The sequence below is a fragment of the Sphaerulina musiva genome (assembly GCF_000320565.1).
Source record: "Sphaerulina musiva SO2202 unplaced genomic scaffold SEPMUscaffold_12, whole genome shotgun sequence".
NCBI classification, from domain to species: Eukaryota; Fungi; Ascomycota; class Dothideomycetes; order Mycosphaerellales; family Mycosphaerellaceae; genus Sphaerulina; species Sphaerulina musiva.
In genome coordinates, this window is record NW_016017394.1 from 1,271,072 (window position 1) to 1,298,409 (window position 27,338).

Below are 27,338 nucleotides of genomic sequence, written 5' to 3' on the forward strand. Positions count from 1 at the left end.
GAGGAGGAGACTGGAAGGCTCTATGAATAGTATCGAAGTCCTTAATACCATTGATTCGTCTCCGTTCTTTTCTTCTGCTCTCAGTCAACCAAGCAAGCTTGTGCTAGGAAGTAGTCCTGACTTATTAGCATAGACAGAAGCACTACCGTGATTGATAAACAATAACGAACGGCAAACAAACCTAAGGAGCTCGGACTTGCATTTCGTATAAGAGCAATGTATATTATCTGTTAAATGTTGGCGCTATTACTGACAACAAGATGTAGGAGGTATTGAAGAAGATATGGTGACGATGGGGGGAGAATTGTTCAGCCACATCTCACCTTTGCGAGCTCCATGTACCGAGGCCCAAGGTTAAGTTAGTTCGACGATCTACATGTAAATTTGGGACCATATCTCAACTCCATCTCCTCCATCTACTTTTAACTCTTCATCTCCATCATCATCAATTTATATCATTCAAATCATCATTTCTACTCTCCCAGTATACGAGAAAATTTCCAAAGAAAAAGAAAGACTCAGTCAGGTACAATGGCCCACGCATCCACCTCCGCCAACCTAAGCGTATCCCGTCTCTTCGACTTTAGCAAACATGTCGTCCTCGTCACAGGCGGAGCCACCGGTCTCGGCGAAATGGCGGCGCAAGCATTTATTCAAAATGGAGCATATGTTCTCATTGCGAGTCGGAAGAAGAGCGCTTTGGAAGAAACTGCGAAGCGATTGAATCAACTCGGTCCCGGGAAATGTGATTATATTGTCGCGGATTTGAAGGATAAAGCGGGTTGTTTGGCGTTGTGTGAGGAGGTGAAGAAGAAGACGGATCGACTTACTGTGTTGTTGAATAATAGTGGTGCGACTTGGGTTCGTGGTGACTTTTTTTTTTTTTGTTTTTCTTTTTGTTTTTGTTTTTGATTTTGATTATCTTCCCTTTCGGCATGCCTCCAAGTTCCCCTTTCCTTTTACTCTATGAAAAGATCTTCCTCTTCTTCTTCTTCTTCTTCTTCTTCTTCTTCTTCTCTGATACATACTTACAATCTTCCCCAGGGTGCACCATATGACGACTTCCCCGAATCCGGCTGGGACAAACTCATGGCCCTCAACGTCAAATCCATCTTCTACACCACCGTCGGTCTACACTCCCTCCTCACCCAGTCCGCCACACCCCACAACCCATCCCGAGTGATCAACATCGCCTCCATGGCCGGCATCACGACCGTCGACGTAACCGTAGGCGAAGAAGGCGGACTCGCCGCTCCAGGGACAGGAACATTCTCCTACGGACCTTCCAAAGCGGCATGTATTCATCTCTCCAAAGGCCAAGCGAGTAAATTGATGCCGGACCATGTGACAGTGAATTGTATCTGTCCCGGAGTGTTTCCCTCGCGAATGACGGCGTTTGGCATGGAGAGTGCGTTGGATACGTTGGTCGCTGGGCAGCCGAGTGGGAGAGTGGGCACGCCGGAGGATTTTGGGGGGTTGGTCTTGTTTTTGGCGAGTCGAGGGGCGGCGCATATGACGGGCAATGTATTGGAGATTGATGGCGGGGCGACGTTGAGTGGATATCGCAGTCGGAGGAAGGCGACGGGGAAGGGGAAGTTGTGAGTTGAAGGGTAGGTATGTAGGTATTTTGTCTTGCTAGGGTTCGAGGGAATACGATCAAGTCTCTTGCCCGTGTTGACTCCTCAACTCGTTTACTCTTTTCATCTGCTGACTCTCCTCACCAGCCTCACCTTTCGTTAGTATGCGTTATCGCGGCAGACTGGGATATACAAAACTCTAAGAAGATACAATGTTCGCGGCGGGGTACCTCCTAAACGAAGTGTAAGTAGGAGGTACTTTTGTATATTCGGAGCAATCTCCGACTTCTACGCTCCTTTTGGTCAGAAGTGGTACTCTTGCTGTCTCCTTTTGATTGAGAAGTAACTTCTCGTCATCAGACCGATATGCGCGAGAAAAATATAGCACCCGTCACGCCTCAGAGAAGGCACATGAGCTGTAAAACCAAGCTTGGAGTGAATTCAACCACTACGACGGCATTTATCGCTTACTGCAAGCAGTCAAGAATCGGAACGAGAACTTACAAGCCGAGCCTACGAAGTATTTGAATGAGTTGCTAGCAGACTTCCTTCGTTATGGTCATGGACGATTATCGTCGGAAGAAATTGCCGAATACCTCAAGAATAGGAACTTGATCGATCGATAGCCTCCGAGAGAGATGAATTTACCAGAAGTTTCAGAGAAGCTTTCTAGGGGACTTCTGGTTTACCGAAACTGTCCTCAAAAGGTGTCTTGGAGCTAGACATGTATGTCCCGGTTCCGTACCTCTGCCGTCGCAAGACTACTTACCTGTAATATAATATTCCCAAGGCTCGAAGGTATGAAAACGTCTTTACACGGCCTACTACACCAAGAATCCGGAAAACGAGGATATTTTTCAAAAAAAAAAAAAAACGTGATTATGCTCCGTGATCTCAAAATGCACGCCCGGCTTGGATACTCTAGTTACGCGGCATATCGGCTCGAGAGGCGATTAGCAGAGTCTTCGCGTTGGGGATATGGGTTTATGGATACCTATGCTCGAATATACTCTCTTTTCACAGGCCGTAAGGGAGGTAAAGAGTTTACTCGCTATTGCCGGACTAGGTAAGGTACCTGTAGTTTGAGTTGAAATTGAACTAGTATACTCGGTCTCTAGCTATTACCTCCTAGGACTTTGTTCTTTTGTTCTTAGGGGAGTTGATGTTTGCGAAATGTACAATTTGTAGCACTGTCCGGGTATTGGGATACTTTTCTCGTAGTATTACTTCGTACCCCTCGACCTATCGATACTTCGGTGGGTCCCCTCCCCCGCCTCTTCTCTATAGCTACTTACCTTACCTGTACATGTAGTCCAGCTTCGACTTTTCCAACTATTTCCACTACTACTATTACTATCACTACTACAACCAATCCCACCACCACCGCTCCCATGGAAGAACAAGTCTCCCATCTCGTCGACAAGCTCCAACACAAACTCGCCAACCTCCCCGCGAACAAACGATATCTCGTCGCCGTGAGCGGGATACCCGGGTCTGGAAAAACCACCCTCGCCTCCCGAGTAGCCAACTCGCTCAATTCCCGCTGTCGCCGCTCGGACACACACGAAAAGAGCGCCGCCGCCGCCGCCGACACGACGCCCACCACTTCTGCCCTCGATGTCGCGACGTTCCTGCCCATGGACGGCTATCATCTCACACGCGCGCAACTCTCTGCCCTCCCCGATCCAGCACATGCTCACGCGCGTCGCGGCGCAGCATTTACATTTGACGCGCCGGCATTTTTGGCATTGGTGAAGAAATTGCGGGAGCCGATTGGTGCAGATACAAAGACTATTTACGCGCCGAGTTTCGACCACGCGGTCAAAGATCCTGTGGAAAGGGATATTGCGATTCCGGGCTCGAGTCGGGTGGTGGTGATGGAAGGGAATTATTTATCTTTGGGAAAGGACGAGTGGAAGGAGGCGGCGGGGTTGATGGATGAGTTGTGGTTTGTCGAGGTGGAAGAGGAGGTTGCGAGGAAGAGATTGGTGAGGAGGCATGTGGCGAGTGGGATTGCACGGGATGAGGAGGAAGCGGGGAGGAGGGCGGATGAGAATGATTTGGTGAATGGGAGGGAGATTGTGGAGGGGCGGTTGGAGGTGCATGAGGTGATTCGGAGTGAGGAGGATGAGAGGTGGGGGCCGGAGAGGCAGGGTGTTGAGAAGGAGATGGGGAGCACGAGGTGAAGGAATATTGAGTCGTAATATGTTGAAGCTACGTAAGGTGTGATATACATGAACGACGAGCGAGACAGCAGCTCTTGCTGTGGACAATGGGCTATCGCGATACATGCTCTGTAGATGGGGGTTGCATGCAGGTCAACAAGAGCATCAGAAGGCGGTGCTAGCAACAAGTAGGGTGTTGCAGTCTTTTGCGTGGAGAGCGATGTGACAGGAGGAGTAAGTAGCAGTCAGTCGCAGAGCAGTAGTATTCCGCCCAGCATGGAGGCTCTGTATAGTGCATGTCGACATGTGAAGAGAAAGTAAGACACCTACCTAGTACCTATGGTCGGTCGTCATAACAGAAGATGGCCGTCGTCATAGCAGAGGGTCGTCATAGCACATCACCACTTTCGGCTTTCAATCTTGGCGGTGGAGGAGATTGCGACAAACAGGGAAAATGGCATTAGTCTCCACTATACTAACGACAACACGTGAGAAGTCAGGATGGAGAAGGAAACAAGAGGGACAAGCAAGGGAAGGGAAGGAAAGGGAAGGGAAGGGAAGGAAAGGGAAAGGAAAGAGAAGGAAAGGAAGTGGAAGTGGAAGTGGAAGTGGAAAGGGCACGGTTCGCAGTGGCTTGATAGTTGTGACGTAGGTAATGCGCCATCATCAGAGAGAGCTTCCACTTTCCATCTCTTTCCCATCCAACAAAACTGCTTCCATCCACCCTTCATTCCTCTTTCACCCTCACATCTACCACCTCAACAACTTCATCCACCCACCACCACCACCACCACAACAACACTTTCCCATCATCTCCCATCAACCGCACACATCACCGCCATCAACATGTCTCTCAGCTGTATGTCTCTCTCACCACCAACCTCCCCGCGCCCCCATCGCATTGGGAGAAGAGAAGAGAAGAGAAGAGAGAAGAGAAGAGAAGAAAAGACACAAAAACAACAACTAATCCATCTTCCATCAGACCTCCCACCAGTGAAGCCATCGGCCATCGCCCTCGGCACCCTCTTCAACCATGCCGCATCCCTCGCCGTCCTGGGCCCCGTCTTCGGCGACACATACCGCCGCGCTATGCAAGCAAACAGCAATGAGGAGTTCTTCAAGTCCAAGGAGGCTGCTTCCGCTGGTGCCGCTTGGGGCACTTCGCTCATCGGCTCCGCCGTCCAGTCATACGGTGTGGGAGCTCTCATCAACGCCACCGGTACTCTGTCTTACAAGGGCGCTGCATACCTTGGCGCTCTGATCTTCGCTGCCTCGTCTGCCCCATCAGTACGTCCTTTTCATCACAAATTTCCATTACACCACTAACTCTGCGCAGTTCATTGCACAAATCACCACCGAGAAGCGCCCTCTTGACACGGTCGCCGTCGGCGCCCTTGCCCGTGTCTTCGAGACTGTCGGTCTGTCGCTGTTCCTCACCTACTGGGGTACCCGCACCAACCCATTCGACTCGCGCCTCCAGTAGATGATGGAGAGTACAGCACAGAAGCTGTGAGAGATGGACTTTTTACTATGAAAAATGGGAAGTTTTGCCGTCGCGCAGAATCTTCCAGGTTGGAGATAGCGGTGGAAATGCAGACCCTTTGAGCTACTCCTTCTATATGTATACTCCACTACGGGAGGCCCTCTGAAATGAATACTAGTTTCTTGTACTTGTCGAGTGCCTGACTATTTCTATGGTGATGTTTGTGTCTTTGTCTTATCCTCGGCTGATGCCGATTCTCCGACATCGAACTTCATCCTTGATTATTCATATTTTCCATTCCTACTCTCACTTGTCATTACATGTGCCACTGGACCAAGACATTTACAAAGAACGATTCTGCAAGAAGAAAGGAAAACAAGATAACTCTTCGACGAAGCGACAGGCGGCAACCAGAGCCATGGCAACCGACCTCTTTGCAATTGCAGTCGACGCCGATGATGATGCCACCACAGCCGCAGATGATGTCCATGATCAAGTCACCACTTGCACCGACGGAGGAGAAGTAGAAGGAGAAGTAGACGGAGAAGAAGAAGAAGAAGAAGATGATGATGAAAAAGATGATGATGAGAAAGAGGAAGAAGAAACCCAATCCCGAACATTCCAATCCGAAGAAAATTTTCAACTCCAACGAAAAAATTATTCTGCAAAAATGTATGGTCATCATCATCATCATCCATCGAGGAGATGTGGATTATATGAGGAATTTCAATTACAAGTTTTTCCTGGTTTTGATGCAGGCTCTGAGGATGTAGAGGGAGATGCAGATGGAAAAGAGGAAAAAGAGGGAGATGTGGAGGAAAAGGAAAAAATTCAACTCTCAAAATCCCAAATTCAATTTCTGGGTCAAGTTATTGGAGAATTATATTTTGAAGAAGAATTTGAGAAGTTGGTGGAGTTTTGTGGGAGGGTGAGGAGGAGATGTTGTTGTTTTTTGGGGAGGGATGGACAGAAAGGGTTGGAGGAGAGGTTAAGTAGGTGGGAGGGGAGGTGTTTGGAGAGGTTGGGGAGGAGGGGGAGCGGGGAGGGGGAGGGGGAGGGTGGGTTAGGGTAATAGGGGAGGGGGAAGGGGAGGGTTAGGATAGAAAGAAGAAGAGGGAGGGAGAGGGGAGGGGAGGGTTTATTGTAGAAAGAAAGGGAGGTTTTGGTTCGTTCTCTTTTCTTCTTCTTCTTCTTCTTCTTCTTCTTCTTCTTCTTCTAAACTTGTAGTTTTCTTTTTCTTCTTTTTCTCTCTTCTTCTCTCTTCTTTTTTTTCTTCTTTTCTTCTTTTCAGTTTTTGCTAACAGGATGGTGCCAGCAAAATTGGAGGGAGGAGTAGATGGGTTGATAGCAGCGGAGTGACATATTTTGCGAATATTTGATGCACTTATCCACTCACTCACTCACTGCACAACCCTACTGTATATACATCTTGAAGAAAAAGGCACTCGAGTGAATGAACATTTTCGAAATTAAGGAAAAGAAAAGGAAAAATTATAGGGAAAAAGAAACCGCTTTCAAAACCCATCTCCCTCCAAACCTCCAGATACACAACAAACAAAAAATCATCCCCCCCCCCCTGCACATACATCTAAGTCTGTGACCCAAAAGCCGGAAACCTCGGCGCCGTAACCCCATCACAACTATACTGCACCAAATACGCACTACTCGCCACTCCCGCCCCCAAAAACACCGTCCCATCAGGCGCCGTAACACGCATCGCAAACGCCGCATCCCCTTGGGCCTGCGCAAACATGATGCGAAGCGCATAATACTGGCCCGCAACAAACGTGGTATTATAAGTCGCGCTCCCAAAACCATACGCCACGGACGCGTCGACATTGGAGCGCAGCCAGCCCGAGTAGGCTTTGGGGCCGATCCAGATTCCGACCCAGTCGTCCGCGTTGGAGACGACGAAGCTGTAGGTTCCGGAGAGGACGGCGTAAATGTATCCTTGGTGGTTGAGAGCGAAGAGCGCGCTGCTGGAGCGCGTGCATTGGGAGTAAATGGTTAGACTGTTGGCATTTGTGGCGTAGTTGATGCCGCCCACGCCTGTGGTGACTCCTGTGCATTCGGGAGCGCGGGTTTTGTATTGTTGGGGGACGAATTCGCTGTAAGGGTCACTGCCTCCTTGGTTGTTGCCGTTGACGTTGGCATATACGGCAAAGGCTACGCCTTGGTTGCCGCATGTGGTGGGCGGAGGACAGCGGGTGGTTGTGACGGTGGAGGCGGTCGTGACATTTGTCGTCAGGTTGATCGTCCGCGTCGCTGTTAACGCGATGGTGGCGGTGACGGTTCGTATGACGGTGGCAACGATAGAAGAGACGGTGGCTGTCGATGTCAAGGAGAGGGTGGTCGTGGATGTTGTCGAGGCATTGACGACTTGTACGAGAGTGGTGAGCGACGTCACAGACTGCGTGACCAAGACGTTTTGGACAGTGCTGACGATTGATGTGACGATGTTCGTCTGCGTTTGCACGTTGGTGGTCAAGCCTGTGACGGTCGTGCCGGCAGTTGCAAACTGCGTGAGTGTCGTTGACACTGTTGCAACTTGGGTCTGCAGTGATGTAACAGTACTCAAATCAGTCGCGAGAACTGTCGAAGTGGTCGTTTGAGTCGTTGTGAGAGTCGTCAAGGCCGTGGTCACCTGTGTAGCGATGGGTCAGCAAGTATCATTGAAACTTGGGGCCATAATCGGGTGCAGGTCTATCGAGGTACGTCCACATGCCCGGATACAAGTTATTTCACTTACCGTCGAAACTGTTTGTAGAACTGTAACCGTAGTGCTCTGGGTGTCAATCGAGGTCACAAGTGCCGTAGCTGTCGCCGGAATGGTTTGGAACTGGGTCAGAGTCGTGAGCAGGGTCGATACCTGAGTGGTCAATGCCGTTGTGGTAGCTTGAGCGGTCGTGGTAAGAGTGGTTGTCGAGCTGAGCGTCCGCGTCAAGGTTGTCAGGGCAATTGTGGCCGTCGATACTGTCTGGAGGATCGTTGTGGTAGTACTTTGAATGTCAGTCGACGTCGAAAAGGCCGTTGTAGTCGCTAGTATCGTTTGATACTGGGTCAGTGTGGTGTACAACGTCGATATTGCAGTAGTCAACGCCGTAAGCGTAGACTGGGCCGTCTCCACGAGCGTGGTGGTAGAAGTCGTTGTCTGGAGCAGAGTTGTATATGCAACCGTGAGCGTGGAAGCGGTCTCTGTAGAGACGACTGTCGTTTGTGTCGTCTCGGTGGAGGTGGATTGCACGGTGACAGTAGCAGGAACTGTTTGGAATTCCGTGAGAGTCTGCAAGAATGTCGACAGCTGGGTCGTCAACGCCGTTGTTGTGGATTGCGCAGTCTCCACAAGGGTGGTCGTGGAGCTAATCGTCTGGAGAATGGTCGTCAACGCGACGGTGAGGGTTGATTGGGTTTGCGTGGAAACAATTGTCGTCAGCTCAGTGTTGATAGAGGTAGACAGAACAGTAGCTGTGGCAGGGACCGTCTCAAACAACGTTAATGTTGAAGACTCGGTGGCTGTCTGTGTTGTGAGGCCAGTCACGGTAGCAAGAATCGTTTGCAAGAGTGTCGTCGTAATGGTTTCAGTCGAGAATGATGTCGTCAAGGCCGTAGTTGCAGTAGACACCAGTTCCGTCAGCGTGATAGTCGTGCTTTGGATCTGCGTTGACGTGAAGGTCTCCGAAGCGGTAGTGGAGATGGTTTGGAAGAGAGTGGACGTGATCAGCTCAGTCTCCAGCTGCGTTATTGGAAGAATCAATGTTGCAGTCGCTTGCTCGAGAGTCGTGGTCGTGCTAAACACTGTGGAGAGCGATGTAGTCAGAGCACTCGTGACCAGCGACAGCGTCTCTGTGAGGTACAGTGTGCTGCTGTCCGTCTGGATCTCGGTCGTCAGATCTGTAGCCACCTCCGAAGCAGTCTCAAACCGTGTTACTGTGGCCCGGACGGTAAGGGTGGATGTGGATAACACGGTCGCTGTCTCGGCAGCCGAGTCGGTCACAGTCTGAAGGATGCTCTCTGTCGACGTCGTGGTTAATAGAGCAGTCTGGATCACCTGGGCAGTCTCGTACAGGGTTGTGGTAGTGCTCTGAGTAATGAACCTCGTGCTGAATTCGGTAGCAAGCGCAGAGTCGGTATCGATGACTACAGTTGACGCCGTCTGTGTAGAGACAGAGGTCAAAAACTCAGTCGCGGTCAGAGCCAGGGTATCAATGATCGTTGACACACTTGTGATTGTCAAGTAAGAGGTGAATATTTCCGTCACTAGCTCAGAAGCAGTCTGGTATACGAGCTGTGTTTGCGTGCTTGTCAAAACTGTCGTGGAGAATGCGGTGGCTCCGAATGTGGACGTCTGCAAGGTAATGACCGTGCTTCTACCGGTTGAAGTCGTTGTAGAGATGTCGGTCTCGACAGCAGTAAGGATCTGATCCACGGTAGAAGTCACCGTCTGAGGCGGACTCTCTAAAATGTCCAAGCACAGGCAGCCTTCCGAGATGAGTGCTGCGTCGAACTGTGAAAGATCAAGCGCAGAAGTGGTAGTAGTGGCTGGATCGGTGGTACTAGTGGACAAAGCCGAAGAAATCGAAGAGGCGCTCGAAGTGATCACAATATCTGAGCTCGTAGTAGCGCTGCCGACAGATGAAGTGGTCAAGTCGGTTGAAGATTCGATCGAGGTAACAGGATCTGTAGAGATTTCACTCGAGGTTGTGATAACTGATGAAGTGGTGCTAGTGCTAACCTCTCCTGGTGTAGCAGGCTCTGAGCTGGTAATGCTGATCTCTCCAGATGATGTAGCCTCGCTGGTAGTAGTGCTAGAAGTGCTACTATCTGTCGGTGTTGTTTCGATACTACCAGGCAGAGTAGGAATCGCGGAGATTTCACTCGATGTTGTGGCCTCGCTGGTAGTAGTGCTAGAAGTGCTACTATCTGTCGGTGTTGTCTCGATAGTACCAGGCAGAGTAGGAATCGCGGAGAGCCCACTCGATATTGTAGCGTCAGTGGTAGCAGTGCTAGAAGTGCTAACATCTGTCGGTGTTGTCTCGCTAGTACTTGAGACAATAGAAGAATCCGTAGAGAGTCCACTCGATGTCGTAGTGGCGCTAGAAGTGCTACTGTCTGTCGGTGTCGTCTCAATCGTAGTGGGCAGAGTAGGAATCGCGGAGAGTTCACTCGATATTGTCGCCTCGCTTGTTGTACCAGTATCTCCAGGCGTTGTCTCGATAGTACTGATGCTAGTAGCAGGAAAAGTAGGGATTGCAGAGAGCGTATTCGAGGTTATAACAACCAACGAACTCGTGCTAGTGCTACTGTCTCCTGATGTTGCAGCGTCGCTAGTAGTACCACTGTCTGTCGGTGTTGTCTCGATAGTGCTAGTACTGGTAGCACTATCTCCAGACGTCACAGCCTCGCTAGTAGCAGTAATAGTAGGGACCGCAGAGAGCGTATTCGAGGTGATGACAACTAATGAACTCGTGCTAGTGCTACCACCTCCCGATGTAGAGATTTGGCTAGTGCTGATACCACTAGGGTCTGAGGACATTTCACTCGAGGTCGAGGAAGTTGCAGTAGGATCTGCACTAGTTTCCACAGTACCGGTTGTAGTAGACAGAACACTGCTCGACGTGGTCTCAGATGCTGAAGAGTTACCTCCTGAGCTTGTGGAGGGGGGAGGAAAGCTCGAGGTGCTAATAAGTGTGGAAGAGGTAGAGCCTGGATCGATCGGTATTGCGCTATTGGAGTCCGTCCATGAAGAGAGCGTAGTCGTCGAACTCGCAACGCTGGAAGAGCTCGATGTTCCCGAGATAATAGGCAATATGATACTCGTCGGGATCGTAGAAGAGGAAGGGAAGCTCGAGACAGTAGAGATTGTGGACGAGGTAGAGCCTGAAGTGATTGGTATTGCGCTGTTGGGGTTCGTAGAGAGAGAGGCTGAGTTTGAACTTGAAATGTTGGAAAAGCTCGCAGAAAGAGAGGCTGAGTTCGAAGTCACAATGCTGGAAGAGCTCGTAGAAAGAGAGGCTGAGTTCGAAGTCACAATGCTGGAAGAGCTCGTAGAAATAGAGACCGTGTTCGAACTCGCAACGCTAGAAGATCTTGATGTTCCCGATATAATCGGCAAAGTAATACTCGGCGGAATCGTAGAAGACACGATCGAAGCCGTACCGGAGAATACCGAAGAGCTGCTGCCGCCGCCTGAAGTAGTGCTATCCGTGGAGAGCGAAGCACTCGATAAAGAGGGTAGTAAATTGCTCGAGGAAGTACTCAGAGCGTCCGTACTACTTGCGGTGGAAAGGCCGGAAGAGCTCAAAGAGCGCGATTGGCTTGAAGATGACGAGGACAAGAGTGTGCTGCTTGGTGCAGATATTGGCATAGTAGTGCTCGCGGAAGAAGCTGTCGTGCGCTCTGATGGTATTGTTGAGCTGGGCGATACCAGAGTGGGATCGGCAGTGAACGTGGACGGTTCGAAGGACGTTGATTGAGAGGCGAGGGTTGAAGTCGGTGATGTTCTTGTGGAAGATGACACTGGGTTTCCTGTACCAGCAGGTGAACTCTGTATCGAAGTCGTGGAGCGAGAAGATATTGAGCGTGTTGAAGTGCTAGTCGGAAACAATGTGCCGGAATCGATAGTAGAGTTTCCAGGAGTGCCTGTGATGATTGGCAGAATGATTATTGTCGATGATGATGCACGACTGGAGACCGAAGACACGGCGATGCTTCTCGTCGATGAGCTAGAACTTGGGATCGAAGAACCAGAACTTGATACTATGGTAGGTAGAGTGAGCTGAGAAGATGTCGATCCAATGGAAGCAGTAGATATACTTGTCGAAGATGAGGCAGTACCAGAGACCAACGAACCAGGACTTCCAATTATCGTAGGTAGAGTAGTATATCCCGAAGAAGCCGATTGAGCAGAGGTAGCCGATATAATCACCGAAGCTGGACTGGAACCTGGAGTCCCAGAGCCCGGACTTGCTGTAATCGTAGGTAGAGTGTACCGCGAAGATGTCGATCGAATGGAAGTGCTTTGGGAAGATGATGAGCCTGGGCCAGATGGAGGAGTGTATACTGGAGCTGGAGATGCAATGACACTAGATTGTAGCGGTGGTGAGGAGGAGGGTAAGCCAGACGTAGGGACGGAAGTGATCACAGAAGTCCCTGTGCCGGGCGTGGATGTCGAGACTGGGGGCAGTGTCTGGATCGAAGATGTCGAGGTGATTGAGGATGTGCTTGAAAGGTTCGAGCTGGACATTATTGATGATATACTGTGCGAGGTCATCTGCCCCGAAGTCGTGAGATGTGGTACGGTGGAGGTGGAGATGTCCGGTGGTGCGAGACAACAGCTTCGGTCGTAATATGCGTACTGGGAGTGTGGGTTGTTCTCAAACTCGCACGAAATCGGTGCGCCAAATAGCACACACGTCTCACCGCCATACATCATGCTCTGACATCGGCCTTGGCTCCTGCACAGCGTCATGCAAGTTGCGAGACTGCATGCAAGATGCGTAGACAAGTACGTGTGGGCAATGCTCGCATCGTAGCCCCTGATGCCACACTTGGGCGCAGCCGGCGGCGATGGCTCGTTGTCATATGCCTCTGGCAGGGCATATGCTTCTGGTAGGGCATATGCTACTGGCAGGGCATCTCGCTTCGCCAGAACCACTCCATTGCACACGCTGCGAGTTACCGCCACACTAAATTGCTGTCAGAACTCTAGCTGGACCAAATTCATCAGGGGGCATTCTTTACCCAATGACAGTCGATGTCACATTGTTAGTCGCGGTCAATGTGGACGTAATCGAGGTCGTTTGAGTGGCGGAATTTGTCTGTGTCAGGGAAATCGTCGCTGTAGCTGTAATCGCGATGATACTTGCGGTGGCGGATATGACAATCGTTGAAGTACTTGTAGATGTCGCTGTATTCGTGATAGTATTCGTGACAGTATTCGTCACAATATTCGTCGAAAGATTCGGGATCAAGCCCGTCAAAAGAGACAGCACTGTAGTGATAATATTCTGCGTAGTTACCGAGCCTACCGTCGAGATGATAGTGGCAGTCAGAGTGTTCGTGCTCGTCACAGCAGTCTGAAACGTCGTGATCGAATTGATTGCTGCGCATATGTAAGTAAGTCACCCAAGCCATTGCGATGGTATCATGTCCCCGTGTGGCACGATAAGGTGCGTGCACGTACTTGATGTAGTCAGAATCGTCGCCGTGCTTGTAGAAGTAGCTATCGCCACATTCGTTGTCGTTAAGCCAATTGTGCTAGTTGAGGTCTGAGTGGCCGTGATCGTTGACGAGAAAGTGCCGATGAGAGTAGTTACGGAATTGATCGTTGATGTTGTCGTTGTCTAAAGAATGTTAAGTAAGGTCCCTGTCAACAATGCCGTCTGCTCGGAAAGTTGCCTCTAATCGGGGTAGAAATTCGTTGTGCAAAGACTTGGACATTGCAAGACGCTTTCATTAAGGGTGGCTGTACATACCGTTTGAGTCAGAATCGAGGTCGCTTGCACGATATCAGTCTCTGTCGCCTGGACAATCGATGTGATTGTAGCAATCTGCGTAGTAGTAGAGGTGGCCTGAGCTATCTGTGTGGTGTCCAAGCCGATGGTCGAGTAACTCGTATCAGTACTGGTGATCGTGGATACGATCGTCCCAATGAGGGTGGTCTGAGAATTGAGAGTCGAGGTGACTGTGACGGTCTGCGTTGTCAAAGAGGTCTCGGACGCTGATATCGTTGTGCCTGTTGTCAAGGTCGAGGTAATTGTAGCAAGCTGGGTTGTTGTAGAAATCGTCTGGGCTATCTGCGTCGTCACTAGGCCGATTGTTGAAGTGCTAGTATCGATTGTGGTGATTGTGGACACTGCATTGTCAAACAATGTCGTAGTGACGCCTAGTACTGAAGTGAAGGTCGAAAATCGCGTAATTATGGAAGTAGTTACTGCTTCGCTCGTAGTCGCCACTTGGATCGTGGAAGTTATTGTAGCCAGCGCAGTAGTAGTAGAGGTGACTTGAGCTATCTGTGTTGTTGCCAGACCAAGCGTAGATGTGCTTGTGTCTGTTTGAGTGATTGTAGACACAGCACTTTCGAACAAGGTCGTAGTGGCGCCAATCACGGAAGTTATGGTTGCAGTCTCCGTGACGGTCGAAAAGGCCGAGATCAGGTTCGTGATAGTAGGCCCGATTATGGTAGAAGAGACTGTTTGTGTTTCAGTAAGTACAGATAGCTCTTCAGCTACAGTGGTAGTTACGGATCCGATCGTCGAAGTAATGGTATCGGTACTTGTGCTGGAGATGGTCTCGGTGGCTATGAATGTAGTGAAAGAATTGGCCGTAAATGTGGTGGTTGTGATCTGGGTCAGCGTGGAAGTGTCCAAAGCCAAGCTCGTTGTACTGCCGATGATGACAGAGGTAACCGTTGCAGTCTGGGTGATTGTGGACGTGGCCTGTGCAATGTCTGGATGCGTTCTAGAGGTAAGCAAGTATCTCGAATGGGTTTGATGTTTCGAGACTGTTCTCCTCTCACTAGCATCGCCCAGAGGAGCTACATCGGCGTAGTGTAACTACAGGACACGCAATTGCCTGACTTACTAGTAGTGAGAGATCCTACCGTAATGGTCGATGTCGAAACACTAGTGGTGGTCAATGTCGCCAAGACCTGTGTCAAAGTCCTCGCCGACACGGTAGAAGTGATAGTAGCCGTCTCAGTGAGTTGCGAGATTGTCGTATCAAAGGTGGTAGTCAGAGCATTCACAGCTTGAGTTATAGTCCCAGTGACAGTGGTCGTTGTCGTGGTCAGCGAGATTTCGGTCAAAAATTGATTAATGGTGCTTGTAATCGTAGCTGTGTCGAACAAGGTCGATGTCGTGGATTCGAGGGCAGTGGTGAGGATATCAAGCGCTGATGTCAGGGTGCTGGTTGTTGTCGTTTCCAAAAACTGGGTGGTGGTAATGGTGGTGAGTGCGTTGACAGCTTCAGTGAGCGTACTGTACACCGTGGTACTTAATACCGCTGTAGAGACCACATTTGTCGTTTGGTCCAACCCCGATGTGGTTGTGCTCGTGACTGTAATCTATAGTCGTTAACCAAGCGTCAGCGAATAGTCTAGCTGTATAGCGCATGTATTGGCTGTCTGTATCCGCTCTGCAGCGACTCCGCCGCAGAGAACAGAGTTTTCACTGTTATTCTGGAGGGGAACAAGTGAAGCTCATTGAGCAGAATCGCCACTTACCACTGATAAAGAAGTAATCACGGCAGTCGCAAGGTCAGTCACATCGGATATCGCTGTACTCGTTTCCACGACGACCGATGTTGAAGTCTCCAAAGCCGTCTCATTGAGCTGGACCAGTGAAATAGTCGTTGTCGTTACGGTTCTCGGATTTGTGACCGTAATCGTGGGAATGGGTATGCTAAGCTGGCTAGAACAAAGCAGCTGGTAGTCCGGAACGGCCGTCAGCGCGGACGTAACGTTCGTAATTGCCTGGCATTCTTCTGCATGTATGACGGAATATAGAGGTGATGCCAGCGATTGGGGTATGCGAGCTTGTATTGCCCGTAACTGGTGGCGTGCCGAGGCGAAGATGATTGATGGCAACAACAATATCAGTGCCGTCTGCACGAGGCGCATACTGACATAGGAGTGAAGGACTGGCCTTCAGCACCTGGCGTGCGATGCCATAGAGAGATGATAGCTAATGCAGAGAACCGCTCTCTTCTAATTCAAACAACAGTAATGCATTGTCAGCCCGCTGTCCCTCAGACTGGGCATATGACACGGTGCAAGAAGGCGCGCGGTGGAGCGCTCCCCAGCGAGCTGGCTAGTTCGGTGATATATGGAGAGGTGTGGCGTTGATCGGCCCTGGCATACGAGATATGTTTGAGATGGAACGTGAGAATCCAGCATCCTACGAGGGCCTGTTGGCCACGCATGCAAAGCTCATGCTGGAAGAATCATCTTTGCATATCCTGTGTAAAGCAGTCATCGGTATGAGGCTGCTACATGCAGCAATGATGCTGACAATTCATAAAACGATCTGCTGGAGGAACCGCTGGAGGGCGTGCTGATGTCGCTCGTGCACCGTTAGGGCAAGGGGAAATGCCAGGCACACGATTAGCGGTGTGGCAGACAACTTGGAAGCAGAATAGCCGGTGGTGTACCTGCGTACCGTGTAGTCAAAAGGTAACAAGGTTGATACAGATCGGTGGTACTGTGCGGTCGGATTAGCTTGGCAACACTTTCGTGGGCTGTGTCCTCTAAGAATTCCTAGACTCCATGGTACCATGTGAGACATGCCATCAGATTAGACACGCTCGTTCGCGGCGCTGTAGCGCGAGGCATACGAGTACTTGATCGTATTGTAAGACCGGCGTCACTTTGTGCTTCTTGGTCAGATCTCTGCCAGCAGTATTACAAACCGACAAGCTTCAAACAGCCCGTCGGCATGCCGATCGGCTGTCAGGACTCCCGTCCAAGCAAAGAGCATAGGTAGCATCGCGCGTTGGATAGGATGAACGGAACGGTTCTACAAAGTTGAATATTGTCTTAGACTTTCTCTCCGGCGTCGTACCTTAGGTAGTATGTCCGGTCCGTCCGTAGGCGCTCTTAAAGACATCGCAGACAGGCTTGGTCGCTGTTTTATTTTGCAAAAGAGATGTTTACCTCGCAGGCCATGCGTAGAAACGGGGTAGAGCGAGATCTGCGCTCATTGGTCGTGGGACGCAAAGAGCACGCGTGCAGATGATGAAGTGAATAAGAAGATGATGAAGATGATAACGAAGATCTCATTGGAGAGGATTCGAGTTTGCGGAGATACCTCGGAGGGCTGGGAATGTATGGTAAGGAAGGATTCATAGATGCCCGACAATCGAAACTGTTCGCCAAGTACACATACACATACCTTGAGATCTGTGCCTTCACTCACTGTCTAGGTGACTACAACTCAACTGCTCCTTGGTAGAACTACCTATGCCGTACAGGCTCTCTTGACCAATTGCGAAAGATCAGCCGAATATTATCAGGGTGTGTTTCGATCAAGGCGGAGAAGGCTTCCACGCGCTTGATTCTTAGATAAAGCTGTCGATGAATTGGTACGAGGGAAGGAGGTAGTGAAGAAGGGCTGCATCTTTGATCTTTCGCTCGTCGGACCCGTGTCTGTCATGTAGAGTGTGTTGACGACGTGCGATCCGAAGCCCACGAATCATGTCCCTCTTGACCTCATCGACTGGATGTGGCATAAAGTCATCTGTCAGAGCATTGGCCCACAACTACGAAGGCTGCGAGCTCTCATTCCGCTCCACGAGTTCACCCACACCGAGCTGTCTCCCAACCTTCACTTTCCGCAATTTCTCTTTTCCCTCAGCAGCAGCAGCAGAAGCATCGCCACCAGCTTTCTCAATACTTCCCACGGCATCGCCTTCATCTTGCACTCCCTCGTCATCAGAGTCCTCGTCAATCTCATTCCGCAAAAAGTCCAAATCCATGCGCATACTGTACGCATCCTCACCATCGGCATAGTATTTCGCCTCCGTGGCAATCACCTTGAAGCCGAGCGTATCTCTGTATAGCGATAATGCGGCGATGTTGGACTCGCGCACATGCAGGGACACATACTGTGCTCCCCATGTCTCGAACATGGCTCTTTCTGTGACAGCGTTAGCTCCTCCTCACTGTGGCTGCACTCGTTCCATGCTACATACGACTTTGGCGCATGAGCTTCTCCGCTAGCCCTAATCGTCTATGTGTACGCATGACACTGAGTGATGTGATATGACCGTGCTGAACTCCGTCTTGCGGATCTTCTTCCATCTTTGCCAGTACATAACCGACAATCTTGGGTGCGTCATATGGTGTTTTCTGAGGTCTTGAAACCTAGTTTCAAGTCAATATATCTCTGGCTTCCGTATATGCATCTCTTTCCCAGCTCGAGGCAGACGTACGTCTACGGCTACGTAGCTCAATTGTGGCCAGCTCAAGGCATGGTACATGTAGTATTTGCAAAAGTAGTTTTCGGGCAGGTTCGTAATGTTCGTTTGCTGGACGTGCGGGATATCGGAGAGCTGAAGTACGCGGATATCCATGGTGGCGGTATGGTCGACAGAATTAGTGATGGAGTGAAGCTGGAATCAAATGCATTGCGATCATCTTGAGTTTTGGAGGCTCAAATGCTCGGTGATGAAGTTCCGCCGATGCCTTTCAGCCTGAGGCAGAAGGTATCCACTTTCACATGCGAAAGAATGGAAGTATACAGGCATACCTTATTCATTTGATTGCTCACGATAAGCGTCTCTTCAAGATGGGAAGAAGGGCGGCAATTAAAGTCTTTTCGATGCGACGCTATTTGCGACCAGAAGAGACCAAACTCTACGATCGATTGGCCTCTTACAGTCTGCTCAAACCTCGATATAAATACTATCATACTAGCTTCTCAACCACAGGCTACGCCAATATTCACAGCATGCGTGTTGCGCAATATGTAGTAGACGAGCAGATATTTCAATACCGACATTACGTAGGTTTTAATTGGCCAAAGTACTCTATAGGACTTGATTCTTCGGCAAGAACAGACGTCCACTATGCTTACAAGCGCCTAACAGGGTTACTTGTAGGAGGTATGCGGAGACCCCCCGCCGCGCTTGCTTATGTTCTGGAGGCTTTTGCCTAGTTTCTCTATGTTGGTGTAGTTTCCGAGTCAAGATCCAGATACTGAGATGTTTCCTAGCCGAGAGAAGGGACAACCTATTCAACACGCTAGTTGTTGTACTAGCGCCAGATAGCTTGGATAATCTCTGCTTCGCTACCTGGCAGCAGCTTATTTTCGAGGCGTCTGGCTGGGGAGGATCATAGTGGGAGCTTGTTGGTGAGCAGAGAACTTCGACGGCTATGTCAGACTCAAGCGAGATAGCTTCATGCTCCACCGTCTTGCAGATCCCAAGCAAGTCGAGTCGGTGGTTTTCGGGGACAGCCTCGATTGGTCAGTGTGGTGAATATTGTCTATGCACTCCACTGTCAAGTGTCAACAAGGTCGAATCAATGATAATCCAACATCTCATCTCCGCCCTTCATTCCTTGTCGTCAGCCGGCGGCGGTAGTCTGTAGAGCTGTGAAATTATTGCCGACATGGAATAAGTTACAAAGGCAGATTGGCTGACAACATGTGCCGGATCGTGAAATGTGGCAACCTATCGTGTACCTATGTTGGAAGACATGTCGCTGGTTACTGTGCTGGTCCTTTCCGGCGCAGACATGGCCTTACTGGCAGTGCGAGGAGAGTTTGAAGCCGGTGATGCTGAGGATGAAGCAATGAGCAGGTAGGAGGTACATGTCGATGTACATGTAGATGTATACGGTACATGGAGATGCATAAATGTAGTGCTGTCGAACGCAAAGGTCCGGCCGACATGAGTGACGTGCACGCCCTGCATGGGGGTTGGAACTAGGTACTCATGAACCTAAAAGTCGCCAAGTGAGGTCAAGGGTGGTCGGGCAGTAGGAGGTAAGTTCGCAGACCTTGGGATATACTACAGGACGTATACCTACAGTACCTGACCGCGCACGAGTTGACTGTTCCACCCGTTTGGTTGCACTGTGTTTCATCGAGCTGCTTTGGGCCTCTCGCGGCCTGTGAGGATTCCGATAGTCTGGCGCGGGCGGCGTGACACGGGCGTCAGCGCGCACACCGCATTGGCACCTAGGGATCGCATTGCCGTTGGTCAGCAGGGCGCTGACTCTGAGGTCGACTTCGATGCCGCATCTCGCAACCACCTCGTCGGCCAGCACCTCGGTCTTTGCGCGCTTCAAGAGGCACAACACGGGCGGCATTGGAACGACGAGCAGTGGAGATGCTGCTGCTGCTGCTACTGCGCTCGCTTCTTCTCCCGAAAAGAATCGCGCTGACCTGAAACTGCATCGACCGCGAACCGCCTCCGTGAGCGGACCCGGCGGCGCTGTCGAGTGGAAAGGAGGGAAGCTGGTGCAGCACGACCAGATCACCAAGACGCAAAACAGCCACCGGCGCGACAGCAGCATCCTCAGCCTGACGACGACGGTCGCCGACAGCGCAAAGGAGTTTGGTGCCAATGTGCGAAGGAGTGTGAGTCTGAGGTCTCAGTCTCAATCGCAGAGAGGTAGTGGCAGTGGCTCCTCCTTTGGCAACGGCAACAATACCAGTATCAGTAACCCCCACAGCGCAAGGGTGTCGGGATCGGGTCAGCACTCTACACCCTTGAGCGCTGCGAGCGCGGTCGAGGCTTCGGAAGAGGAGGGGAAGGAGAAGGACAAGGTGGATAGCACCGCCGCGCCGACGGCGGCTGCGACCACAACGACTGCGACTGCGACTGCGACTGGCACTCCGACTGCGACGGCATCAGGTCCAGCTTCTGCACAACCTCCTCCACTGCGGAGGAAGATTTCGCTCACGGCCAAAGGCCTCACATCCAAGTTCAAGTCGACCGAGGCACTTCCTAGCCTCCAGTCACCTGTATACCTCCAGAGCGTAGGCGCATTCTCGCCGCCTGCCCTCGAACGCGGCGATCCAATGTTGGTCTCCGCTCCGCCTAGCCACCCTCCTCCTGCACTGGGCAGGAAAACGTCGGATCAACTCCGCCCAGGTATGCAGACACAGACCAGCGCGACGCGGGACATTTCCTCGTCGCATGGTACTGGCGCATCTCTCCAGCAGGCTGCATCTGTGCCCCAAAGCGTATCAGGTGGACCTCTCAACCCGAACACGATATACACGACAATTCAGGAAACTTCTGCAAAGCGCATGGCGACGATTGACTATATGCGCAAACTACACGAAGGCGACATCTTTTACTTTGGAACCATGCACTACTCTCCCGCCGTGCTACAAAGCTTGCCTTCAATGCAGACGCACAAGCTGGGACGACGAGCGACCAATTATTTCTTACTTGGGTACAGTCTCCCCTTGGTGCTCGACGTCAACTCGAACACGCCCATGGAGTTTCTGAGAGCTCTGTCTGGGCTATTGGCAGAATTTGAAACGTATCAAACTCTGTGCGGGTTTGATGCCAGCGGAAACACGGTCAAGAACAGTCGCATGGGAGGCATGTTCAAATCCAGCATCCGCAGCACCAAAGGGCGTCGTTCTAGTACCGCGATTGCACCCAGTGACTTGGCTCTCGACGCCCGACAAGCGGAACTCTTGGGGCTCACTTCCCATCGGGATCCCCAGGACTTGACATCATCCATCAACCCCACCGGACACGAATTCAGTTTTCTCATGACGCCTAACATACCGTTTGAGCCGGACTTCAGCACCACTCTGGGGACGTTGTGTGATAGTCTCATTGATACGTATGCGAAACTGACGGAGCTGGTGTCGGGGCCGGAACACTGCACCCCGTTGGTGGGAGAGGCATTTTCGAAAGCGGACAAGGCGATCCGGAAGATTCTGGTGGCGAATGTAATGCGGGAGTTTGAAGAGACGACGAGAGGTGGAATGAAGAGCGAGATGGCGGGACTGGGGAAGCTGACGCTTGGTGGGCTCATGTAGGACGTGGGCTGTGAGCGTCAGTGGGGGGATGATGCATGACGACGATGATGATGATGATCTGAGAGCACCAGAAGATGGAGAAGGCATTGAAAGAGGTGGATATCAGGATGACCGGCGACGGTACCGATACATGGCTGCGGTGCTGGGAAGGATCGGTGTTATGACGACGACGATACCCTGGGGGATTTAAATGGCTGGCTTGAGATTTGGTCGGATGTGATACCCCCTTCTACTACTTACTATGATGGCGTTTGTTCTTTGGATGAGGAAACACGGGAAGGAATGGTTCAATGGGAGTGTGCTGTATATATAATATACCGTATATGTGTGTGTGTGTGCGCGATGCGATCCCAGCCGCATGCACCCGTCGAGACGGTCGATGTCGATAGGAAGTACGTGGGTACGAGAACGATTCTATTATGCGGTTTCTTGGCTGTCCCAGTCCCACCTGACCTGACTAGGGTACCTACTACAGTAAGGTATATGCCATTGTGCCTTACATGTTTCATAGTCATGTAGATGAGGTACATGTACTTCTGTACAACCCGATGATCTGCAGGTACCGTGTCCAGCCTCAGGCCTCCACCCTGTCATGACGGGAACCGCCTACGGACGTCCTGTGGTTGTTGTTGTTTGCCATACACATACCGACCTCCCTATATTGTTCCGACGCCCGTTTCTCAATAGGTACATACATGTTCTAGCGGCACGTTCGGCTTAAAGCCATCGTTGATCTCAACTGCCAACCCGACCGACGGCGAGGCTAGAACTACCTATTCCAGAAGGAGAAACTCCTGAACCGACGCTGGCCGCCCGGCATTACCTCTCATTGAATTTTTTGTTGGAACTTTTTTTTCGGCGCTCTTCACGCACCCACTTGTTATTACCTGCCATATGACCGAACTACCCTACTATACCTGTTCTTGTTCCGGTATGCGAGAAGAATGACGCGATAATAACTCTACCTTAGGTACAGTTATACCGCCGGTGACCGAATGCAGGAGGAGGATAATCGAGATAGGGAATGCTTTTCCATACCCTAACAAACCCTTGCTTCCGTTGTGTCGGGGAATTCCCATTCTTCTCGACGTCAACGTCCAGATGACAGTGCAATGTTAGCCTTATCAGGTACATAAGGTGGTATTTGTGCCCCTCTTCAGTGAAAAAAAAAACTTGGTGCTGCTAGAAGGTCCAGTCCATTGTTTCTCTGAGCTGCTGTGACTCAGCCCGTCCTCGACAACTACTACTTGTACTTTGTCCTCTGCTCTGCTCTGCTTTGTTCTCTTCTCTTCTGTTCTGTTCTTACTACCTTACACTCTACTACTGCTCGCTACTCACTCACTCCCTCACTCACCTACACAAGATGGCACCAGCAGCCCTCACTCCAGACCAATCTGGCACCTCAACTCCTACCGCTACCTCCGCCTCCGCCCTCACGCAGGCCGGCATCAAACACGCCCTCAATGGCAAGACCGACTCCTCCTCCTCCAACGGCGATGCTCTCCGCCCTCTCGAAACCTCCCTCATGACCTTCAACTACACCACCTCGCCCCGCCCCGTCCCCTCTCTCGACTCGGCCGAGTTCATCGCTCAAAAGACTTGCACAGACCACATGGTCTCCGCCCGCTGGACGGTCGAACACGGTTGGGACGCCCCGGAACTCAAACCCTACGGACCTCTCCCCATCTGGCCCTCTGCCAGCGTCCTCCACTACGCAACCGAATGCTTCGAAGGCCTGAAACTGTACCGCGGCTACGATGGCAAGCTGCGACTCTTCCGTCCCAACCGCAACTGCGCAAGAATGCGAAAATCCGCCGCCAGAATCGCTCTTCCCGATTTCGACCCCGCAGAGCTAGAAAAGATGATTGTGACCCTGTGTGCGACAGATGGGGATAAATGGCTGCCTGCAGAGCGCGCCGGACATTTCCTCTACGTGCGCCCCACCATGATTGGCACCGATCAGGCATTGGGCGTACAGAGGCCGCGAGAAGCGTTGCTTTACGTGATCATTGCCTGCTTCCCCGACATGAGCAAGAGTATCCCTCCGGCGTTGAACGGCGGCGTGGCCGAGGAGAAGAAGGAACGTGCGGGTCTGAAGTTGTTGGCGAGTAACGAGGACACGATCCGTGCATGGCCCGGAGGATTTGGATATGCCAAGTTAGGAGCCAATTACGGTCCTTCGCTGGTAGCACAGGGTGAAGCCCGTTCGCGGGGGTTCGATCAAGTGTTGTGGTTGTTTGGAAAAGAGTGCTATGTCACAGAAGCCGGCGCCTCAAACTTCTTCCTCGTCTGGAGATCCAAGGAATCAGGGAAACTGCAACTCGTTACGGCCCCGTTAGAGGAACGCATCATTCTCGAAGGTGTGACTCGCGCCTCTATTCTCGAATTGGGCAAGACTCGCTTAAACAAGCCCGTGGGCGAGTTGGAAGAATTGGAAGTCGTCGAGCAGAGATTTACTATGGACGACATCCTCTCCGCCGCAAACGAAGGCCGACTCGTCGAAGTGTTTGCTGCAGGCACAGCCTTCTTCGTAGCACCCGTAGGTTTAATCCACTTCCGCAACCAGGATCTGGAAATCCCCTTGGCTGAGGGTGATACGGGTGTGTATGCGAAGTTGATTAAGAGCTGGTTGGTAAGTATCATGTATGGAAAGGAGGAGCACGAGTGGGGTGTTCTCGTCAAGTAGACATAAAAAGAGAGAGAGGGGGAAAAAGGAAAAGGAAAAGGTAAAGGAGAGAGAGGAGAGATAAAAAAAAAAGCTAGCACGATATCTGCATTTTTGAGGCGGAGTTATACGGTCGGCTTTCTTCTATAGATTCTAGGCTCGGGCTAGATAGAAGCGTAGGTATTATTATATTTATATTAATATATACAAAACCGTCCTTCTAACTTCTTATTACTTAATAATCTAGTAATCTCTTTCTTTCTTATTTTTTCTTTTAGTTTTTCTTTAGTAAGAGATACTTACTATTCGATTAGTAAAAGTCTATAGAAGAGTAGCTTAAGTATTGTTAGTAGAATAGAGTAGTAGATAATAATAATATATTCTATAGGCTAGCCTATTAGTAGTATTAAACGTTAGTATAATATACTAGTAACTAGAGTAGAGAAGCTCTAGCAAACCTCTAGTAAGGTAGATAGAATAGACCGCTTAGGCCGAAAGCTCTAGTAGACCTCTAGCGATCTAGTATAGAAGGGATACTATACTAATCGAAGACGTTCTAAATTAAGAGAATTCCTAAAAGAACCGGTTATTAGCTACTATCTAAGAAGAAGGTAGTACTAGTAGCGAGAGGTAGATAATAGAATAGCTTATATATATAGCGAAGGCTCTTCTTTAAAGAGAAAGGATAGAGTTATTATACTTTAAATAGTAAGCTATATATTGTTTATATCTTTTATACCTTAGACCTCTATTATATATACTCTTACGCTTATAGAACTATTATATAATAACTCTTATACCTTACTATAAGGGAAAGGTCTAAATAATAGTAGAAGGATATTCTACTAGATAGAATTCTAGCGATTCGCTAGAGAACTCCGCTATACTAGAATAGGCCTCTACTAAATAGTCTTCCTCTATAGATATTAAAGTAGAACGCGTTTAATAGAAACTACTTAACTAGAAGGAATCTATAGAAGCTATTGCTAGTATCTAGCTAGAAGATATAGATATAATACGCTAGGGTAGAGAAGCCCTAGCGGACCCCTAGCGAGGCGGATAGAGTATACTATATAGGCCGGAAAGCCCTTATAGACCTCCGGCGATCTAGTATAGAAGGGATACCCTACCGATCGAGGACGTTCTAAATTAAGAGGGTTCCTAAGAGAACCGGTTATCGGCTACTACCTAAGAGGAGACAGTACCGGTAGTAGGGAGTAGACAATAGAATAGCTTATATATATAGCGAGGGCCTTCCTCTAGGAAGGAAGGGTAGAGTTATTATACCGTAGATAGTAAGCTATATATTACTTATATCTTTTATACCTCGGACCTCTATTACGTATACTCTTACGCTTATAGAACTATTATATAATAACTCTCGTACCTTAACTATAAGGGAAAGGTCCGAACAATAGTAGGAGAATATTCTACTAGACAGAATTCTAGCAACTCGCTAGCCTCTAGGGAACCTTTCTATACTAGAATAGGCCTCTACTAAATAATCTTCTTCTATAGATATCGAAGCGGGACGAGTTTAGGAACTACTCGACTAGGAGGAGTCTATAGAAGCTCTCGCTAGTATCTAGCTAGAAGACGTAGACGATTCTAAGCCGGAAATTACTATCGAACGTAAGGAGCTAAGCGACCTTTAGAAAGATATCGCCTACCTATAGGCGGAAAAGGAACGTCTACTACTAATCTAAGAAGTAGCCGACCTCTAGAGTAGCTAAGGCTATAAGCGATATACTATAGAAACTAATATTGCCCCTCCTTCTAAACGCTTAGTAAAAGCCTTTAGCGAATACGAGGGAAGGTCCTTAAAGGAATACGGCGACTTTGTAATATTGTACGAAGTCGTATTCCTCTAGAATCCGCGATCCTTCTAATAGGAAGCCGAGAGGTATACCTAGATAATACAATACCTCGCTAAGAGGTATACTCTAAGGGATCGCTAGTATATATACTAGTAGCGGATAACCGAAGCCGAACGAGAGGATACGACCTAGAACTACTTTAAGTAGTTCCTACTTAATCTTCTAGACGATCCTAACGCTCGATTGCTTTAGACGTATCTAGACTATACGTCCGCTAAACAATATACTAACTAGTCCCTAAGGGAGTTTCTAATATATCTAGAGACTCTCGAGGTATAGCTTAAACGATATACTCTAGAGTAGTAGTTATATTAGTTCTTCGTCCGGCTATACCCGGAGACCTACTATCGGATCGTCGATTATAATTCTATCTCTAAAATATAGGACGAGTTAGTTAACCTAGCGTCCTAGCGACCTAGATCGAAAAGAACTATCCGAGGACCTAAGGTAGTAAAGGGTAGACTAGTAGTAATAAGCTAAAATCTAAAGATCGAGATCGCCGGAGAGACGCTAGAGAACTACGTACTAACTTAGCCGAAACCCCGAAATCGGACGTAGCCGTAATTTGTAAAAGCTACCTTAGACAAAGGGGACTACTCGGGACTAAAGTACTATAAGTATAGTAAGATAGGATATATCTATCTAGACTACCTATTAAAGCGTAGTAATCCTAACTAGACCTCTATCTAGATTCTAGCTAAAAAACTAATTAGGCTCGTTACGAATACTTAGGACGCGATAGAGCCCTAACCTATTAAATCTAGAGATATTATCGAAATAGTAGGAACTATTCTTACTACTAAAGGTATAAAGCCTATACGGGTCGCCCTCGATATATACGCCTAGGTAACTACAATTAGCTAGAAGGTAGTAGTAGAAATAGGCCTAGCCCGAATCGAGGCCTAACTTCCGTTACTTAGATAGTATTACTATAAAGCCCTCTCTACTACTACCGTCCTCGGGTAGACGATCGGATAGGCCCGGCTTACGGTAGATCGCGGCGTAGCTCCGTAGTAAAAGGGGTAGAATAGGTAGAGGTCCGGAAGGACGCGGGAATGCCCGTAGG

At 49.8% G+C, this 27,338-nt stretch overlaps 10 protein-coding genes across 10 annotated transcripts; 7 read left to right on the forward strand and 3 right to left on the reverse strand.

Annotated features, from left to right (window-relative positions):
• The first annotated feature begins 491 nt into the window (after positions 1–491).
• Positions 492–1,612, forward strand: SEPMUDRAFT_152262 (NAD(P)-binding protein). Its single transcript, XM_016907339.1, has 2 exons — positions 492–861; positions 1,045–1,612. Exons 1-2 carry the CDS (start codon positions 532–534, stop codon positions 1,600–1,602), a joined length of 888 nt encoding a protein of 295 aa, XP_016756776.1. The 5' UTR covers positions 492–531; the 3' UTR covers positions 1,603–1,612.
• Positions 1,613–2,476: 864 nt separating this feature from the next.
• Positions 2,477–4,192, forward strand: SEPMUDRAFT_159495 (P-loop containing nucleoside triphosphate hydrolase protein; the record flags this gene model as incomplete). Its single annotated transcript, XM_016907851.1, has 2 exons — positions 2,477–2,643; positions 2,890–4,192. 2 exons carry the CDS (start codon positions 2,477–2,479, stop codon positions 3,761–3,763), a joined length of 1,041 nt encoding a protein of 346 aa, XP_016756777.1. The 3' UTR covers positions 3,764–4,192.
• A 295-nt stretch (positions 4,193–4,487) lies between these two features.
• SEPMUDRAFT_152263 (DUF1761-domain-containing protein) lies at positions 4,488–5,419 on the forward strand. The gene is made up of 3 exons (XM_016907340.1): positions 4,488–4,601; positions 4,725–5,029; positions 5,079–5,419. Exons 1-3 carry the CDS (start codon positions 4,589–4,591, stop codon positions 5,223–5,225), a joined length of 465 nt encoding a protein of 154 aa, XP_016756778.1. The 5' UTR covers positions 4,488–4,588; the 3' UTR covers positions 5,226–5,419.
• A 147-nt stretch (positions 5,420–5,566) lies between these two features.
• SEPMUDRAFT_152264 (uncharacterized protein) lies at positions 5,567–6,159 on the forward strand (the record flags this gene model as incomplete). Its single annotated transcript, XM_016907341.1, has 1 exon — positions 5,567–6,159. A coding segment is annotated over exon 1 (516 nt), but the record flags the coding sequence as incomplete, so codon positions are not given.
• Positions 6,160–6,813: 654 nt separating this feature from the next.
• On the reverse strand, positions 6,814–11,031 carry SEPMUDRAFT_74506 (uncharacterized protein; the record flags this gene model as incomplete). Its single annotated transcript, XM_016910067.1, has 2 exons — positions 10,269–11,031; positions 6,814–7,490 (listed from the first exon to the last, which is right to left on the reverse strand). The coding sequence occupies exons 1-2, from the start codon at positions 10,756–10,758 to the stop codon at positions 6,814–6,816; spliced, it is 1,167 nt and encodes a 388-aa protein (XP_016756780.1). The 5' UTR covers positions 10,759–11,031.
• Positions 11,032–11,221: 190 nt separating this feature from the next.
• Positions 11,222–12,239, forward strand: SEPMUDRAFT_152265 (uncharacterized protein). The gene has a single exon (XM_016907342.1). The coding sequence runs from the start codon at positions 11,255–11,257 to the stop codon at positions 11,696–11,698; it is 444 nt and encodes a 147-aa protein (XP_016756781.1). The 5' UTR covers positions 11,222–11,254; the 3' UTR covers positions 11,699–12,239.
• A 68-nt stretch (positions 12,240–12,307) lies between these two features.
• SEPMUDRAFT_136776 (uncharacterized protein) lies at positions 12,308–15,966 on the reverse strand (the record flags this gene model as incomplete). Its single annotated transcript, XM_016902798.1, has 7 exons — positions 15,448–15,966; positions 14,808–15,288; positions 13,700–14,673; positions 13,408–13,567; positions 12,966–13,326; positions 12,645–12,910; positions 12,308–12,579 (listed from the first exon to the last, which is right to left on the reverse strand). The coding sequence occupies exons 1-7, from the start codon at positions 15,841–15,843 to the stop codon at positions 12,308–12,310; spliced, it is 2,910 nt and encodes a 969-aa protein (XP_016756782.1). The 5' UTR covers positions 15,844–15,966.
• A 1,127-nt stretch (positions 15,967–17,093) lies between these two features.
• SEPMUDRAFT_167042 (N-terminal acetyltransferase A complex catalytic subunit ard1) lies at positions 17,094–18,300 on the reverse strand. Its single transcript, XM_016908274.1, has 3 exons — positions 18,153–18,300; positions 17,913–18,084; positions 17,094–17,857 (listed from the first exon to the last, which is right to left on the reverse strand). Exons 1-3 carry the CDS (start codon positions 18,291–18,293, stop codon positions 17,481–17,483), a joined length of 690 nt encoding a protein of 229 aa, XP_016756783.1. The 5' UTR covers positions 18,294–18,300; the 3' UTR covers positions 17,094–17,480.
• Positions 18,301–19,947: 1,647 nt separating this feature from the next.
• SEPMUDRAFT_152268 (uncharacterized protein) lies at positions 19,948–22,115 on the forward strand. Its single transcript, XM_016907343.1, has one exon. It carries the CDS (start codon positions 19,958–19,960, stop codon positions 21,728–21,730), a length of 1,773 nt encoding a protein of 590 aa, XP_016756784.1. The 5' UTR covers positions 19,948–19,957; the 3' UTR covers positions 21,731–22,115.
• Positions 22,116–22,926: 811 nt separating this feature from the next.
• SEPMUDRAFT_152269 (cytosolic branched-chain amino acid aminotransferase) lies at positions 22,927–24,572 on the forward strand. Its single transcript, XM_016907344.1, has one exon. The coding sequence runs from the start codon at positions 23,094–23,096 to the stop codon at positions 24,414–24,416; it is 1,323 nt and encodes a 440-aa protein (XP_016756785.1). The 5' UTR covers positions 22,927–23,093; the 3' UTR covers positions 24,417–24,572.
• Positions 24,573–27,338: the final 2,766 nt, after the last annotated feature.